General features: G+C 43.2%; 1 protein-coding gene across 7 annotated transcripts in view; it reads left to right on the top strand.

The window, feature by feature from the left end:
- Positions 1-3,139: 3,139 nt before the first annotated feature.
- Positions 3,140-17,620, top strand: part of LOC133464089 (protein mono-ADP-ribosyltransferase PARP6) — a 38,329-nt gene continuing 23,848 nt past the window's right edge. For 4 of the 7 annotated variants that reach the window (XR_009784407.1, XM_061746100.1, XM_061746087.1 and 1 more), the window contains exons 1-8: positions 3,140-3,419; positions 4,866-4,935; positions 5,441-5,518; positions 8,421-8,530; positions 8,735-8,795; positions 8,996-9,086; positions 9,358-9,424; positions 10,514-10,663. Coding sequence is in view for 6 of the 7 variants with exons in the window: in XM_061746100.1 (XP_061602084.1) it covers positions 4,933-4,935; positions 5,441-5,518; positions 8,421-8,530; positions 8,735-8,795; positions 8,996-9,086; positions 9,358-9,424; positions 10,514-10,663 (560 nt within the window). In the remaining variant the exon portion in view is untranslated. Of the gene's footprint in view, positions 3,420-4,861; positions 4,936-5,440; positions 5,519-8,420; positions 8,531-8,734; positions 8,796-8,995; positions 9,087-9,357; positions 9,425-10,513; positions 10,664-17,620 lie in introns of all 7 variants that reach the window. The other 3 variants (XM_061746109.1, XM_061746094.1, XM_061746080.1) reach the window with 2 other exon arrangements.

The raw sequence follows: 17,620 nt of genomic DNA, 5'->3' as shown, positions 1-17,620 counted from the left end.
TTTCAAGAAACAACAAATATTGGCAATTTAACGATTTATCTTTTAATAAAGAGAACCTGAGTTATTATTATTCCTTCAGTTAAATTTGTTGAAATTTCATGAACTAGTAGACTATAGTATTCTGCAATGAATGTTTAAAGCTCATAAAAAAACTTTACCAATCAACATTCAGAAAAGATTTGAAAAAAGAGAAAGCAAGTATGACTTAAAAGGAACAGAGATTTTTAAAAAACCAAGATGCAGGACAAAATTGATGGAACGTTGTGTTTCTGTGAAAGGAATCAGTTTATGGAACAATCTGAATAAAGAAAACAAAGAATCCAAATCAAACATTACATTCAAAAGAACAATTAAAGCCTGTATGTTAAGTAAATATAATGAAAAAATGTTATTTGAGTTTGATTGACATACCCCAATGCGGCGGTAATTTTATTTTAATGTTATTTTAGTTTTATTTTATTTTAGTTTTTTTTCATTCACTTAGTTGTTGTTTTTTTATTATTATTTTTAATTCATGTTATTTGTGAAAGGGGCAGATCAGATAAGATTCTTCTTCTTTCTGCTCCCTTTTCATTCACAAGTTAGGAACATTTGTATTTGTATTTGTATTGAATTGTTTTGTTTTTTGAATTAAATAAAGAATAAAATGAAAAAATGAAAATAAGTAGCGTGTGGAACAACCAAATACAGCCCCAACAGCCTGGCACCTCCTCCTCATGCTGGCATCCCGGGATCCCCGCTGTGGGATGGGATGTGGGATTCAACCAGCATTTGTCCCAAGTCAACCAACGTGGTCGCCTAATCCTACAGGTATTCAGTAGGCTGAAGTCAGTAAAGGGCTGAAGTCAGGACTGGCATGTCTTTCCATCCTCTCCACTACCAAATTCTGGAGGTAGTCTCTGGTAAGTGTTGTGTTGTCATCTTGGAGGATAGAGTAGAGGAAATATGGGATTGTCATCAGAGGTGTCAAAGGTATTCACATTCATTACTCAATTAGAAGTATAGATACTAGAGTTTAAAAATACTCCTGTAGAAGTTGAAGTATCAACTCAAGTTTTTTACTCAAGTAAAAGTATAAAAGTACTGGTTTCAAAACTACTTAAAGTATAAAAGTAAAAGTAATGTAAGGGGGAAAAAAGCCATTAAGGATAAAAGCCATTGAAAATGAATGCATCTTAGTATAATGCAAATATATTAAAGAACCATATATGTGTACTATTGAGCATTAACATGTTTTTCAGAGAGCAGGAGATATGATGACTATAAGCCTATAAGTATTGTAATGGTGCAAAAAGTCAAACTTCAGAGGCATGTTATCATTTATCCTAACCTTTATTGGAATGTACATCCAAGTTTAGTTGCAGGAATCTGAGGGAACGGATGTAAGAACAAAACTGGACAAGAACATCTGAAACAACCACAACCAAATTCACTCTATCCGGATGGCCTAATTTAACTCGATAGTTTTTTTTTAAAGGCCGAAATGAAATAGAGTAACGAGGCTGTTTTTAAAATGTAAGGAGTAAAAAGTACAGATAATTGCGTGAAAATGTAAGGAGTAAAAGTAAAAAGTCGTCTGAAAAATAATTACTCCAGTGAAGTATAGATAACCAAAATTTCTAAGGTAACGAAGTATTTGTACTTCGTTATTTGACACCTCTGATTGTCACTGGTTGCAGAATCTCATCTCCATATCTCTTTGCTTTGAGATGGCTTCCAATGATGATGAGCCTCATTTTTCCAGTGAGAAAGATGCCGCCTCACGCAATCATGCTGCCTCCACCAAAAGATGTTACTCTATCAGTGCAGCAAGCACCACAGTATTCTCTGCATCTTCTCCATACTGCTATAGACAGAATCTGGATTCATAACTGAACATAACGATCCTCCACATGTTCAGGTTCCATTACACGTGTCGCCAACAGCAGCTTAAGAGTTAGAAACAGTAAAATTAGGTGTTTGCCCTCAGGCCAAGCATACTGTAGAATGAACCCAAACTTTTCCGATGCTTGTATTAAATGTCAAGCAAATGTAGGTTCACACTTTCATTGTCTATGGAGTTGTCCTCACATTCAGCAATGTTGGTCTACAATTATTTAACAGTTTCATTAAATTTTTAAGCGCCCTTTACACGTTGGCGCAAGAACTTGCCTGTTGGGATTAGAGGATGAGCTTCCAGCTGAATTCAGTAACAAAGATCTTCTACATATTCTGTTGCACTGTGCTCGAAAATGCATTCTGGTTATGTGGATCTCTGATAAAGCTCCCACTTTATCTCAATGGCTGCAAACTGTGACAAATGTCATCCCTTTTGAAGCCTTCTCCTCTGCCCTGAGGGACAAACCCTTTTTCCTTTCTTTGACTATCTGGATGCCGTCACATCTCAAAGGATAAAGTCTGGACTTATAGAACTGGCTTGGAATACGAATCCACTGTATGTCTACATGTACCCATGTGCTCTGTATTATTTTCGTTGTGTTGGTTTTGCTACTTTGCTTTGAAAAATAATAATAAAAAAAAAAATTAGGTGTTTGGCATTGGCAGCGAAGATTTGGCAAATTTTTCAGGGGTTCAACCCACACACTCGGCTTTGCTGCTCATCCCACTAATGCATGTTTCTTACAAATGTGGCACCATTTAAAAGGGACATAAACAGGCTTTCCAACGGTATAAGATTTATTAACATTGTTACAACAGAGAACTAATCTACCAAACACAAGTTTCCTTACTTTTTGTCCTAAGTTTATACTGTATAATGGTCAACTAAATAATGCTGTATTACAATCACATATTCCTGTATTATAACATAAATTGCAGGCGTGCACAAATATTTTACAAAGTTTAAACATAGCCTACAGTAAATTTGTTGTTGTTTTTTTTTAATTAATATCATGAGTGAATGAATTTAGACACGAAAGCACTAAAATGCGAACCAGAAGCTGCTTCTGAAGCCCAGTGACATTTATAGACACCAGCTTATGCAACAACAACACACACACTGTCAGAATGACAGAGTAGAACCATTTTTCCTTTTATTTCCTCTTATTTCTCAGCAGCAGTGCAGTCAGCTGCAGGTCATGTGACTACCTTCCCCAGTCCCACTGAGCATGCGCAGACGCTCCAGTGTTGTCAGGCAAAATATAAGGGAGCAGTAAGGACTGGAGAGATCTGCAACAGATAAACACACAGACTCATGCACACCAACTGGGTTTGCTTGTAGTCACACACGGCGAGCGTTCAGAGACTGATGCTGTAACATAGAGGTCCTTCTCTTGCCTTTCTCATTTTAACTGGCTTGATGTCATCTATCATTTCAGTGGAATACAGCCGTCGAGAGGGAGAGAGGGAGGCAGGTGCGCCCTTTAAGAGGGGGAGCGGTTGAGGCAAGGACAGCATCCGAGTCGCCATCCTCTCTGGAGGTAAGTGTGGATGGATGGATGTGGTGGGGGGGTGCAAAGCGTAGGGGGAGGGGAACATCCTCTGACCGCATCTGTATTATTGCAAAATAGTTATCAGACGAGAAGGAGGAATGGGCAAACGGTGGGAGGGGGCTGATTTTGGTCGGAGACTCCATTGGTATGTGAGACGACAGAGAGGCTCGGGGAATGGCAGGGATGATGCTGGCACTGGCAGGGATGAGGACATGGTAGCAGCTGGTGTAGAGGAGAGGATGGAGACCGGGGAGATGTTAGGAAGGATGGGTTGAGAAAAATACAAGAGCCGATCTGATTAAACTGACAAAAAAAAAAAAAAAAAATCATGATCAATATTATGATTATTTTGTATAAACATGTAAAACATCACTCAATCAGTGCACCAAACAAAAAAAAAAAAAATGCATGCTCGTCGAGCCTAAATACACCATAAATGCCTTCATGCATGTCTGTCTCTTGGTGCTAAACTATGTTGTCATCCCCTTTGTTTGCACACATCTTAATGCGTTTCTTCCCCCTCCTTAAATCCTTTGTATTTTTTTCTTCTTCTTCATCATCTTTCTTTTTTTATGTGGGCCAAAATGTGTATCTGCATTTGCAGGTGGAGGATACAGCATTGGTTACTCATTGTTTACATGGCTCACACAAAAAGTGATGGGTTTCTTTAAAATACAACATAGTCCTTCACATTTTTTGTATTTCAGTTGTATATTTTATAATAATCATGACTGGTCTAACTTTTCCTAAAAATATATATTATTATATATTATATTATTATTATTATTATATAATACTATAATACTATAATACTATAATTTTTCTATATATATATATATATATATATATATATATATATATATATATATATATATATATATATATATATATATATAAATAAACAAAACCAAATTTTTCATTCCATTTACCATTTACTTGCTATTTAATAAAAATGAATATCAATCTGACAGTGCACTGACATCAGTATTTATGGTGTTGTTCTTATGCATCTAAAACACCTACCAGCCTCTTCTTCTATGATATTAATAGAAAACATTCATGGATGAAAAAAAAAACCTCCAAAAGAAAACAAAGACATCCTGGGTACTGAACGTACAGCAAATAACTCCCACACATTCTCTCTACAGTGATTAATGCCACTCTGAAAGGAGCCAGAGATGGCTGTTGCTAGGATACATGGCAAGGTGAAGTGCAGACGATTCAAAGAAAAAAGGAGGATGGCACCACTGCCAGAGCATGGCATCACCGGCAATAGCCTTTTGTTTCATGTTGTCTTCCTGTGCTGAGTTTTGTTTCACCGTTTATGCCCCCCCCCCTCCCCCCAAGTTCGTGTCATTCTAAAGAGTACAATAAGGGAGGGGGTCAGTCAAAGCTTTCTGGTTTTCTGTTTTCTTTCCTTTCACCTGGAGATAGGACGCAATGTTCGGCAGTAATCAAAGGCCCAAACCTGTCTGAGAGAGCCCTATGAACAGCAGATCCAATGGTAAGACAGCTGGAATCCTATTGGTGTGATTACTGAATCTGATTAAGCAGTGTCAGACAGTCAGATATTTCTTTAAGATAAAATAGAAAATAAAAAAAAATTAGCCTGATAAAATACAATGCACTGCCCCTTACAGGACTTCAGATGTGTAATATGTATTCAAATATTAGTTTCATCTACAGGAAATAAACTACATGTTTATTCAGCTGACATCTAGCTTTTATGACTGCAAGAAAACAGAATATGAGTATTTTTTTCCCCAAAAATTCACCACTTTTATTTTCAGTTAGGTATTTTTTAAAGGTTGAATTCAAAGAACATTCTCTCCTTTGGAAGGAAATGGAGTATGCTTGTCTGTCCCTTTAAGACTCTGTATGAAGCAGTATTTTGAAGTGATTGAGCGGAGAGCTAAATGGGGAGCTTCGGGATGAAAGGATGTGAGAAAGGGGTTGCAGTTTCTTTTCGCTCTACTATAATGGTCTTTTTATAATGTGTGGGTGCACAGGACATCAAAGGCCAGTGTTGGACAGATGAGGAGTCGGATGGGGAGAACGAACCTGAACAGTTCCTTTACGGCATTCAGGTAGAGCAGCCACATTTACATATCGTTTGAATATGGTGTTGTAAAGAGTTTTCTTATGTTTTTTTGTCCCAGCAATTGTTTCTGATATTTTTTCTCACATGCTTGGTTTTAAAATGAATGGAAGATTTCAATGAAACAACAATTTCTTCAAAGTGGTCCTTCAAAATTACAATTATTCCTTTCAAAACAAAATATAATTTAGTGAATAACAAATTCCACTGGTATTATATGTTTGCACAAGAAAAGAAGTAAATCAAAGTTTTTAAAAGTGTGAATACCAGTAAAAGCAGAAAAAAATGTGATTATACCTTTTTTGTTCCTAATTATTGTAATTGTATATCAAAGCATTTAAAAAGTTGAAATTGTTTTCGTAGGTTATAGTGGAATTTCTTTTCTACTCTGACTTGAGTCTGTGATGTCACAGTGCCCCGTACATTATAACAGCTCTCTGATAATATATTTTCAGGCTCATGCTGCCCAGAATGAATTTGGTTTATAATTGGTTTATTATGTAAAAGCTTTGAATTTGGTACTGATGTCAGAAATGTATGTTTTTAAAAGAGAAAAAAACAGCAATTCTTTTTTTCAAAATATGTCCCCCTTTAAGATTGGATAGAAGAGCTTTTTTAGAAGCTTTTTTTTTCTGACAAAATTACTTGAAAGTTTCTTAATTCATTGATAGCAAATTAAATACTGTCACATCAAAACAGAAAATATGAATCACCTGCAGTTGTAGGCAGCTCTGAAGGAAGGGGGTTTTGCTTTCTTTTTTTTATTGTCTGTTTTAAAATCTTGCTGACTCTTTATGTTTTTTTCAACATTTCAACAACACCTAACCTTTAACCCTGAGAACAGTCCAGTAGAGAAATTAATGGGTTATTTACAAAAATAAAAGTGTTTTCTTGACTCTGATTACCATCAGACAACTACATTATGTTCAATGCATTTCGTTGATATATAGCTTTATTGGCACTGGAGGAAAGCTTATCAATATTCATCATAACCCCTGGAAACCAGCCAGAAGTTATAAATCTTAAGTCTTTGGAAAATTCATAATATCTGCATGTTCAGACCAAACGTCTTGATGTGATGATGAGTTATTTTGTTCTGGAGTGCAGAGCAGATGGGTTTGCTGACTGACATTTTCATCATATTGCCTTACTGGTAGTTGGACAAACTTTGTCATAGTTTTACTAAATTGGGCGTGACATCTACATTTTTGAAAACTAAAAAATATATCACTAACATACAGTCGGAAAATGCAAGATTTTCTTTGAAATGATCCCATGATCTTATATTATTCACTATTTCCACCCTGTGCAAGCTACCAAATTAATTTCCAAGGCCAACACGTGATGTATCATCTTACGGCATGAAGCAGCTTTACTTCACTTGCACATAAGATCTTAATCTGTTCGTTATCTTTTTTGACTTTTATCTTCCAACTGTTTTGATTGAAATGTAAATCCAGTAAAGCTCATTTCAATGAAGACAGAACATGAAAGTAGTGCAGTGGAGATAAGGACAGAAGTGTGTCATCTGTACTACACACTCCGAGCTCAGCAGACTGAAATCTGACTTGGAGACATCAGACACATGCATCCAAGACCCGATGGCTGTTCACTACGATATTTAGGCCCAATCCCAATACTCCCCCTACTTTCTTTCACTAGCCCTACTTTCTATCACTACCCCTAAAAAAGAAGGGACAGATTTTAGGGCACTTGAAATCTTCCCAGGGGCCTGTCCCAAAACTCCCACTACCCCTACTTTTCAGCACCACCACTAATCAGGAAGCTGAGAGCCAAAAGCTGTTTTAATTTCAGCTGTAGCGCTGTTAATATGCCACTTTATTAAGTTTTAATATTTTTTCAGGCGTAAAAGTAACCGTTAAGATCCCCAACCTGGGCTCAGTTTATCCAAATAACGCCTGTTAAGAAATTTGATCCGATGTTTTCAGCGATGATGAGACCGGGGCGCAGCAGCAGCAGCCGGAGTACAGACGTGATCGCCAGGTCAACCTGCGCCGTCGTCCTGGGGAGAAACCTGCAGCTCTGTGGAGAATTACCGCTGGCTGAAATAAATCATTTAGGAAGATAAATGTTGGTTTAATAGATGAAATCTAACAGTTGTAGCTACGCCTGTTAAGAAATTGGCTCCGAAAATTTTGGGATTTCTGCCTGCCTGCTCGGGAGCTGATTTATGGTTCCGCGTTAAATCGACGCAGAGCCTACGGCGTAGGGTACGGCGTACGGCGCGCGTCGCCGCGTAACCTACGCCGTAGGCTCTGCTTTGGTGTAATGCGGGACCATGAATCAGCCTTTATTCTGGCGAGGTTGCAACAACAGGCAAACGAGTGATTATGTACATTCACTGAGTGAATATTATGAAAGTAAAATATATATTTCTCGCTAGAAATGTAATGAAAACGCATTTTTATGCAGAAACTAACTCAAAACATTGATTTTATTCACTAAAAAATAAGAAATGTCCGCCATGTGTTTTTTTTTGGATTCAGTCCGCAAATGACGACGAAAAGCATTCTGGGAAATTTTTTTTGTCCCTAGATCAGCTAGTCAGCATCGGAAATCCCTCGATCCGTAGGGAGAGATTCATAGCCACTACACTACTTTTCGTCACTAGCCCTAGGTGGAAAGAGGAATTGGGACACCACTGCCCTCACAGGAATGTGCAAAATGTAGGGGTAGGGATGAAAACTAGGGGTAGTGGTAGTATTGGGACAGGGCCTTAGTCACTACTTTGCACTGATACACCAAAAGTGGTCAGTTATTGGTTGGAAACGCTTGGGTTCTTTGTGTTGGGGTTGTGTTGTTTAGCATGCATGTGTGATGGATATGTTGTGAGCCGCTGAGAATTCATTCACTGCTATAACTGTGACCAGTGCTGCTTGTTGCAGGGGAGCTGTGCTGCTGACCTGTACCGCCACCCTCAACTAGATGCAGACATTGAGGCTGTCAAAGACATCTACACTGACAGTGCCGTTTCTGTCAGGTGCAGACACACACACACACACATAGTCCAATTGTTCTGTAAACCTATTCTGTAAAAAAGAAAAATGCAAAAATCCCATTTAACAAGGAAAAATAAGAGAAAGTAAATAATCTCATAGAAAGCAATCTGCACAAATTGTTACAGTATAAGCTTTTACAGCAGGTTTGATACATTGACTGCATTGGTGTCTGTGTCTTTGAGCAGGGAGTATGGGACCATTGATGACGTGGACATCGATCTTCATATTAACATTGGTTTCTTAGACGTGAGTCAGCATTCTCTCCTCTCGGTGCAAATGCCTCCTCCTACTTTGCCCATTACGATTCCAACCTTGACATTTTGCAAAGTAACACCTCATTTTAAAATGTGTTGGGGAACTGGGTGTTCATAAGTTATTAACGTAATGAAAAATGACCCTAATTAGGCTGTTAATTGTGTAGTTTTGTGTGTGTTTGTGTGACTCAGGAGGAGGTTGCGACAGCTTGGAAAGTCATCAGAACAGAGCCAATTATACTGAGACTGCGCTTTTCCCTTTCTCAGTACCTCGATGGACCTGGTGAGTGAAGCTGTGAATGTGGGTGTTGCTTTTTCTGGGAGGCACATTAGGTATTTGTGCCACTCGCCGAGTGTGGGAGATGAGTACAGTACAGGATTTACAGGAGGGAGAGTGAAAATTAGCTTGTACGTGTGTGTTTGTGTGTGTGTGTGTGTGTGTGTGTGTGTGTGTGTGTGTGTGTGTGTGTGTGTGTGTGTGTGTGTGTGTGTGTGTGTGTGTGTGTGTGTGTGTGTCCACTGGGTAATAATGACCATTATCTTTGTTCATTCAGAGCCATCAGTAGAAGTGTTCCAGCCTTCAAATAAAGAAGGCTTCAGCCTCGGCCTCCAACTAAAAAAGTGAGTGAAGCTGCAACACTATGGGCTCAAATTAAAGTCATAAATATTTTGTATCTGTAAATAAACTTTGTACTTGTAGAAATATTTTGTGCGTGTGCAAAAAATATTTGTACTTGTAGAAATATTTTGTGCGTGTGCAGAAAATATTTGTACTTGCAAAACATATTTGTACTTGTAGAAATATTTTGTGCGTGTGCAAAAAATATTTGTACTTGTAGAAATATTTTGTGCATGTGCAAAAAAAAATTGGTAATTGTAGAAATATTTTGTGCATGTGCAAAACATATTTGTACTTGTAGAAATATTTTGTGCATGTGCAAAAAATATTTGTATTTGTAGAAATATTTTGTGCATGTGCAAAACATATTTGTATTTGTAGAAATATTTTGTGCGTGTGCAAAAAATATTTGTACTTGCAAAACATATTTGTACTTGTAGAAATATTTTGTGCATGTGCAAAAAAAAATTGGTAATTGTAGAAATATTTTGTGCATGTGCAAAACATATTTGTACTTGTAGAAATATTTTGTGCATGTGCAAAAAATATTTGTATTTGTAGAAATATTTTGTGCATGTGCAAAACATATTTGTATTTGTAGAAATATTTTGTGCGTGTGCAAAAAATATTTGTACTTGCAAAACATATTTGTACTTGTAGAAATATTTTGTGCATGTGCAAAGAAAATTGGTAATTGTAGAAATATTTTGTGCATGTGCAAAACATATTTGTACTTGTAGAAATATTTTGTGCATGTGCAAAGAAAATTGGTAATTGTAGAAATATTTTGTGCATGTGCAAAACATATTTGTACTTGTAGAAATATTTTGTGCATGTGTAAAACACAACACAAGTACAAAGTTTATTTACAGATACAAAATATTTATGGCTTTAATTTGAGCCCATACAACACCTGCTACAAGCATCTGTTTCTGTGGCATATTTAGTACTTTAACTCAATTTTACTAAATTCATTATTCATCAGTGACATTTTGTCAGCGGTTATCAATTGAAGGTGTGTACTTTGTATTGACTGAAGGAGTAAATCTGCATAGACCAGGTTCTCACAGCGCTGTTGTGTAACGTGGCAGGATCCTGAGTACGTTCACGTCCCAGCAGTGGAAGCACCTCAGTAATGAGTTCCTCAAGGCCCAGCAGGAGAAAAGGCACAGCTGGTTCAAAGCCGGTGGGACCATCAAGAAGTTCCGCGCTGGGCTCAGCATTTTCTCCCCCATCCCCAAGTAGGTCTCCGTTTCTTGCTGGTGCTTTCTTGAGGTATCGTGACAGGAAAGTAACTGATGCTCCTATGCACAGTTGATTTATAGTGGAATTCATCAAAAATTGATAAATGTGTCATGCTTGATATGCCGTTATTTAATTTAATGATATCAGATAACCAATATAGCTCATTTAGTTGAAAATTACTTTACAAAGGTTTCATGAATTTAAGAATAATTCTTAGACTAATTCTGTTATTGACACTTAAAGTTTGTTTCTGTTTGCACTTAGTTTTCCAAAGCTTTAACAAAGGCATTTTGGCCACTAAAGGTCAAACTTATTAAGCCTGACAAAGTGGCATACAAAACTCAGCTCTGATATTGGTGTTCAGAAGTGCAGGTGACGTCTATATACGAGGGGAGCAGAGTACGAGGAGCAGGGCTTATTAGAGCAGACCTGAACATAAGCAGACCCGTTATTGATAAGGTCATTTATCAACAACACACATGCAAGCTAGTGTCTAGAAAAGCATTAATATGATTACATGCTCAAGTCAATATCTGTTTGACAGATATACTGTGATAAATAATCTCCTTTATCAGTGTCACAAGACTTGATTTGAATTTTAATTACATTTAAATGTGTTTTTTTAATAGTTTGGAAACACAAATAAGTGAGGGAGTCAGTGTAGACAAAGAACCACAACATGGTTCTTGGTAGTGACTCATGGACTTTTTGCAGTTTGATTAAAATGAAGGAACACAAGTTATGGAGGATAAATTAAACTAAACTAAATGTAATAAACACACATAAAGCAATACAACAAACATGAATAGCTGAAAATGGCCAAGGTGAAGCAGGTACCTCATGGCACGTTAAAATTTCCAGGTGTTCTTAAATTTCTTCCATTAGTTGCTAATAACGTATTTATCTATCAATGTGTTCTCTAATCTCCAAAAATATTGACAATAATACAGAACGTCTCCCTTCACACACACTCTCCATCCAGCTGGCCTCCGGCAGGAGGCCCCCCTTATGATCCAGGTCCTGGTCCAGGTTTCTCCTAAATGGGTTTTTCCTGCCACTGTTTGGTTTAAGGTTTTTCTCCCACTAGGGGAGTTTTTACCTGCCAGTGTTTATGTAATAATTGCACGGGGGTCATGTTCTGGTCTCTGGAAAGCTCCTAGAGACAACTTGAACTTTAATAGATGCTTTATAAACAAAAGTGAATTGAAAATTAAATTGAATCCTCTGCTGTTGGACAACAAACACCTGTGCATTACCTGCACAGCAACGGCCACGACAAGCACAACATTTAAGAGATGCTTCTTTTGGTGGTAAATAACAGTTTAAAATTAATTGCGAGTGCATAGTTTGAATTAATTAATTTGAATGAACCCCTACTCTATTCCTGAAAAATGTGAACGGTTGCAAGGAAGATAAATGAGGGAAAGGAGCCTCTGAAACAGCCAAGGGAAAACCGACTTCCAATCAAAGTTTAACTGTAGTTCCCGAGAGGAGAGACGGGCTCTTCTCAGCCACCGTTTTACTCGCTGATACTTTGGTTGTTATGGGATTGCAGACTTTTTAATCCCAGCACCACTGTTAGCGGTAAGCTTCATTCTCGTGTTGCAACTCATGATCTCACGATAACTAGGTACACAGATAACGAACTGAGAGTAAAGGCAGAAGTGGACAGTTGTTATTGTTCAGCAACATTGCTGTCCAAACAGATTCTATTCGTCAGAGCTGATGTTTTTATCTTCAAGCTGCATGATGATAGATGAGGAGAAGTTTCTTCAACCAACTTCCCCAAGGAATCACCAAGGTCCTGACCATGTAAACATATTAGCTGATCTAACTTAAAGGGGACCTATTATGGCATCTAATACCTATTTTAAACAAGCCCTGAATGTCTTAAAAACAAGCTTTTGATTGTTTTTACTAAATATATTAGAAATTCAGCCTCTGAGCCATGTCTTTATCATCTCATTCTCTAACCTCATTATCTATGTGGGATTCTGAGTGGGCGGGGCTATGATAATGAGGCTCTGTGCTGATTGGCTGCCTGAATGACGCGATACACCGCTACGGAAAAATGGCAGAAGCTCCAGCCGGCGGAGTTAAGGGCTGTATATACTTGCCGTTCAGAACGCGTACGCGCGACGCAGGATACGTGTGACGTCACGTCATGCGTATCCTGCGTATCCTGCGTACATTTGACGCGTCGACGTGCACGTTCTCAAAAAGACACTGAACGCGTACGCGACCTTCAGTTCTCGCTCTGGCCGCTAGTATCGCTGTTCCCGGTCTGATCCCAGCTGGCACGATTATGCTGCTCTCCCCTGGAGAAAGTTCCCCGTGCATATATTTATGCAATATTTAACTTCCCCCCAGGGTTTCCGTTGTCCGGTAAAATATGCTGAAGTCCGGTATTTTATAATCTCTCCGGTCAAAATACTCACTGGTGCTGCGGGACTAGAGTCCCCGGGAGTACCGCGGATGGCGAGCCACGGCCGCCGAGCCCCGGCCGCCGAGCCCCGGCCGCCGAGCCCCGGCCGCCGAGCCCCGGCCGCCGAGCCCCGGCCGCCGAGCCCCGGCCGCCGAGCCCCGGCCGCCGAGCCCCGGCCGCCGAGCCCCGGCCGCCGAGCCCCGGCCGCCGAGCCCCGGCCGCCGAGCCCCGGCGGAGGTACGCGCCGAGCCTCGGTGCCTCCCGGAGCCGGGAGGAAGCGGAGCCGGGAGCCGGGAGCCGGGAGTCAATTGACGGGACTTATTTTATTTTAAATACTCTGTTTTTCAATAAAAATACTATTGAATGACTTGCAAATGAATGACTTGGAATCATATTAGGAACAATACATTTTTTTACCATGTTAATCTTTCTTATATTGACATCTACTTCTCCATATGAACCTAAAATTAACTGGATTTATTGTTTCGTCATTCTTGTTGAGATGGGTAAGGAGAATGCTGGATAAATTAGTCTGGAAAGACTATCCATTTTTAATAATAAGCAATAATAAGATAAGATAAAATAGTCCTTTATTACTCCCTCAACGGGGAAACTCACGTAGCAGAAGTACACACACACATACAGGGAAGGGGGTAAAACAGTAATATAAATAAGTAATACACATTAAAAAAAGAGTAATAATAATAATAATAATGTTGTGGTTTTCTTTAGCTTCCTTCTAGGCACCCAGAGTTCTATTTCGTCCCTACTGACCGCCAGGCGGTGCTGTAAGCACTGGATATCTCCCCCTCGCGCATGCGCATGTCGAGTACAATACCAACAATGTCACGTCACCCGTGACCCCTGCATGACCCCCGGAAGGGTATATCTTCCGGCGTCAGCATGGGATCGGCTCCTTTTTTCTTCTCGCATCGCGCGTCTGAAGTACAGGACGGAAATAGGAGCTTTGTGAAGCTCCTTTTTTTCCTCCCTAAGAAACCCGCCGGCCTCTGTGCAGCTTCGTGCCGTAAGGTAGGAGTAACGATTTTTTTTTCGTCCTCCGAGGAGCTGTGGCCGACGCGGTATTGATGGTGTCGGGTGGCGGCGGCGTCTCCCCGCCCCGCCCCCCTGCCCAGCTGACAGAAGGTAAGCTGTCAAGCTGCGCCTGACACCTGATCACAATCTGCGCAGGGAGACAGCGTTTCGCTTGCTCTCCCCACTTATTAATGTGACGACATTATTTTTTCCTTGCAGATTATTTTTTTCTTTTGAAAAAAAAAAAAGGGAAAAAAAACAAAAAAAAGACGGAAAAGGATTATTTTTTTCTTTTGAAAAAACAATACGAACACCTTTTTTGGTCTTTCTTACAGCCGTGGTGAAGGCCACGCCCCTCTCCCACCGGCTCATTTGTGGTGACGGCAGCGTTTCGCTCCCTCTCCCACTTTATTAATGTGACATTATTTTTTCCTTGTAGATAATTTTTTTCTTTTGAAAAAAAAAGAGAAGACGGAAAAGGATTATTTTTTTCTTTTGAAAAAACAATACAAACACCTTTTTTGGTCTTGCTTACAGCCGTGGTGAAGGCCACGCCCCTCTCCCACCGGCTCATTTGTGGTGACGGCAGCGTTTCGCTCCCTCTCCCACTTTATTAATGTGACAACATTATTTTTTCCTTGCAGATTATTTTTTTCTTTTGAAAAAAAAAAAAAAGAAAAAGGAAAGAAACGAGAGAGGATTGTTCTCTTCTTTTTGAGTAAAGACGCCTATTTTTGCCTTTTCTCATAGCCGTGGTGACGGCAGCGTGGCCCTCCCCTCTCCCGCCTTCATATTGGTGGTGACGGCAGCGTGCTCGCTGTGGTGACGGCAGCGTTTCCGCTCCCCTCTCCCACTGACACCTACGTGGTGATGGCGGCTCGTCCGCTCCCTCTCCCACCGGCACATCCGTGGTGACGGCAGCGTGACCGCTCCCCTCTCCCACCGACACATTCGTGTGGACGGCAGCGTGACCGCTCCCACCGACACATTCGTGTGGACGGCAGCGTGTCCGCTCGTCTCTCCTACCAGCACATCCGTGGTGACGGCAGCGTGTCCGCTCCCTCTCCCACTGACACATCCGTGCTGACGGTAGCGTGGCCGCTCCCCTCTCCCACCGGCATATTGGTGGTGACGGCAGCGTGCTCGCTGTGGTGACGGCAGCGTTTCCGCTCCCCTCTCCCACTTACACATCCGTATTGGCGGTAGCGTGGCCCTCCCCTCTCCCGCCGGCACATTGGCGGTGATGGCAGCGTGCTCGCTGTGGTGACGGCAGCGTTTCTGCTCCCCTCTCCCACTGACACATCCGTGCTGACGGTAGCGTGACCGCTCCCCTCTCCCGCCAGCATATTGGTGGTGACGGCAGCGTGCTCGCTGTGGTGACGGCAGCGCTTCCGCTCCCCTCTCCCACCGACACCTACGCGGTGACTGCAGCGCGTCCGCTCCCCTCTCCCACCGGCACATCCGTGGTGACGGCAGCGTGACCGCTCCCACCGACACATTCGTGTGAACGGCAGCGTGTCCGCTCCTCTCTCCTGCCAGCACATCCGTGGCGACGGCAGCGTGTCCGCTCCCTCTCCCACCGGTCGCTGTGATGGAGCGTTCATGCCCAGGGTGCATGGCCGCCCTGGACCCTGCGGATGACCAGGACCTCTGCGTGTCGTGCCTCGGCCCTGAGCAGCGGGGCCGTTGGCCAGCCTCCCCTCATCTCAGCCGGGGTCTTCTCTGAAGCGATCGGCAAAGAGAGTGGTGGGGGCCCCCAAACGACGGCGGATGACGAGCCAGCTCTCCTCGAAGGTAGATCGCTTGGCTGCCGACATGGAGCAGATGAAGGCGCCCCTCCTCAATCTGCAACCTGGTACTGGCCAGGTGGAACCTGCCATGCCAGAGTTTGCTCTGGGGTCGCCACCGCCGCTGCCGGAGGACGCCATCTCCATTGCAGCCTCGGCGAGCCACTTCAACGTGTCATCAGGGGACCCGGCCTCACAGCGCTCGGGGTTCTCCTCGCACTCATCTGCCCAGAGCTCTCGGGAGGGGACGGTTTGTTCCTCCGTGCAGAGCATTATCCGCACTGCCCTGGCACACTTGCAGCCGAATGCACCGCGTGCGGAGGTGGCCTCTAGTGCCTTCCACAGGCGCAATCCTTCTCCGGTGGAATTCACATTCCGTCTTCGTCAGATTTTTTTGAGGGAGCTGCACTCATGCTGGAGAGATGTCACAGCCGGCTGATGACCGTGCTCTGACGGCGATGGAGGACACTGCTGTGGCTGGTCTCCACCACATGCCCCCCCCCCCCCCCATCGAGCCCTCCATTGCAGCACTGATAGTGGCTCCTGATGAGGCTCTGAAGCCAGATCCCAAGTGCCCCTCTACCCAGAGTAGGGTTACTGATGGGCATATTTGTAAGGCTTATGAAACAGCGGCACGCATCGGCCGGCTGGGGAACACCCTTTTTTCATCTGCTACTGGCTCTCTCCACCTCCCTGCAGGATGCACAGGTGGATGATTCCACACAGGACATGTGTGACATATCCCTACAGGCTTTTTGCCTCCCAAACGAGGGAACTGGGGCGGCTGATGTCCACCCTGGTGCACACGCGCCGTCATGTCTGACTGGCGCAGTCACCCCTGACGGAGACTGCTCGTAGGGTTCTTCGTCAGGCACCGGCAGAACCGGGGGAGCTGTTTGAGGCAACTGCCCTGGAAGCTCTGAACCGCACCGCCCTGGCTGATGAGACCAGGCAGCGGCTGGTGTACCTTCACAGGGGTGCGGCCGCCTCCTGTACACCGGGAGGCCCTTCACCGGCCCCCGGGCCTCGCCCCCGGCCGCCTGCCCACGGCGGCCGGCGCGGCTTTCAGCGGTCTGTGAGTCAGCCTGCTGGTGACTTTCGCCCCCCTGTGCGCGGACCGTCCCACCAGCGTCGGGGCGTTGATCCCGACCGTCGCCCCCCCGGGACGTCCGGAGCCCGGGGGAGACGGCGCTAAGGCCACGGAGCCGGTCGTCAGCTACTTTTCCGGCAGCAGCTCGGTTACTGGGCTGCCTGCTCATTGGGGCCCGGGTGGTTTCCACCCTAGCCCGGGGGTACGTATTGCAGTTCCGACACCGGCCTCCTATCTCCGGCCGGGTTGAGATGACCATCGTCAGAGACCCGGCAAACATTCCGGCTCGGGCTCAGGTGTTGCCCGCCCTACTGGCCAAGAGCGCCATCATGCCGGTGGACCCCCCGCCGCGGCCTGGGGGTTCTACTTGAGCTACTTTCTCGTCAGCAAGAGAGACGACGGACGTCGTCCCATCTTGGACTTGAGGGACCTCGACGAATACATGAAGGTCCTGCCCTTCCGGAGGCTTGACCACAGCAGATGCTCTGCGTTGGTCAGGAGGAAGTGGTTTGCAACTGTGGACCTACAGGGAGCTTGTTTCACGTGCCGGTCGCGGCACGTCACCGGTGGTTCCGGGGGCTCGCCTACCGGGGCCACCGTTGTCGGTTCAGGGTGC

Source organism: Cololabis saira, chromosome 2 (assembly GCF_033807715.1).
Source record: "Cololabis saira isolate AMF1-May2022 chromosome 2, fColSai1.1, whole genome shotgun sequence".
Lineage (NCBI taxonomy): Eukaryota > Metazoa > Chordata > Actinopteri > Beloniformes > Belonidae > Cololabis > Cololabis saira.
Note: the sequence above shows the minus strand (reverse complement) of the source record. Positions and strands in the feature narration are given on the sequence as shown.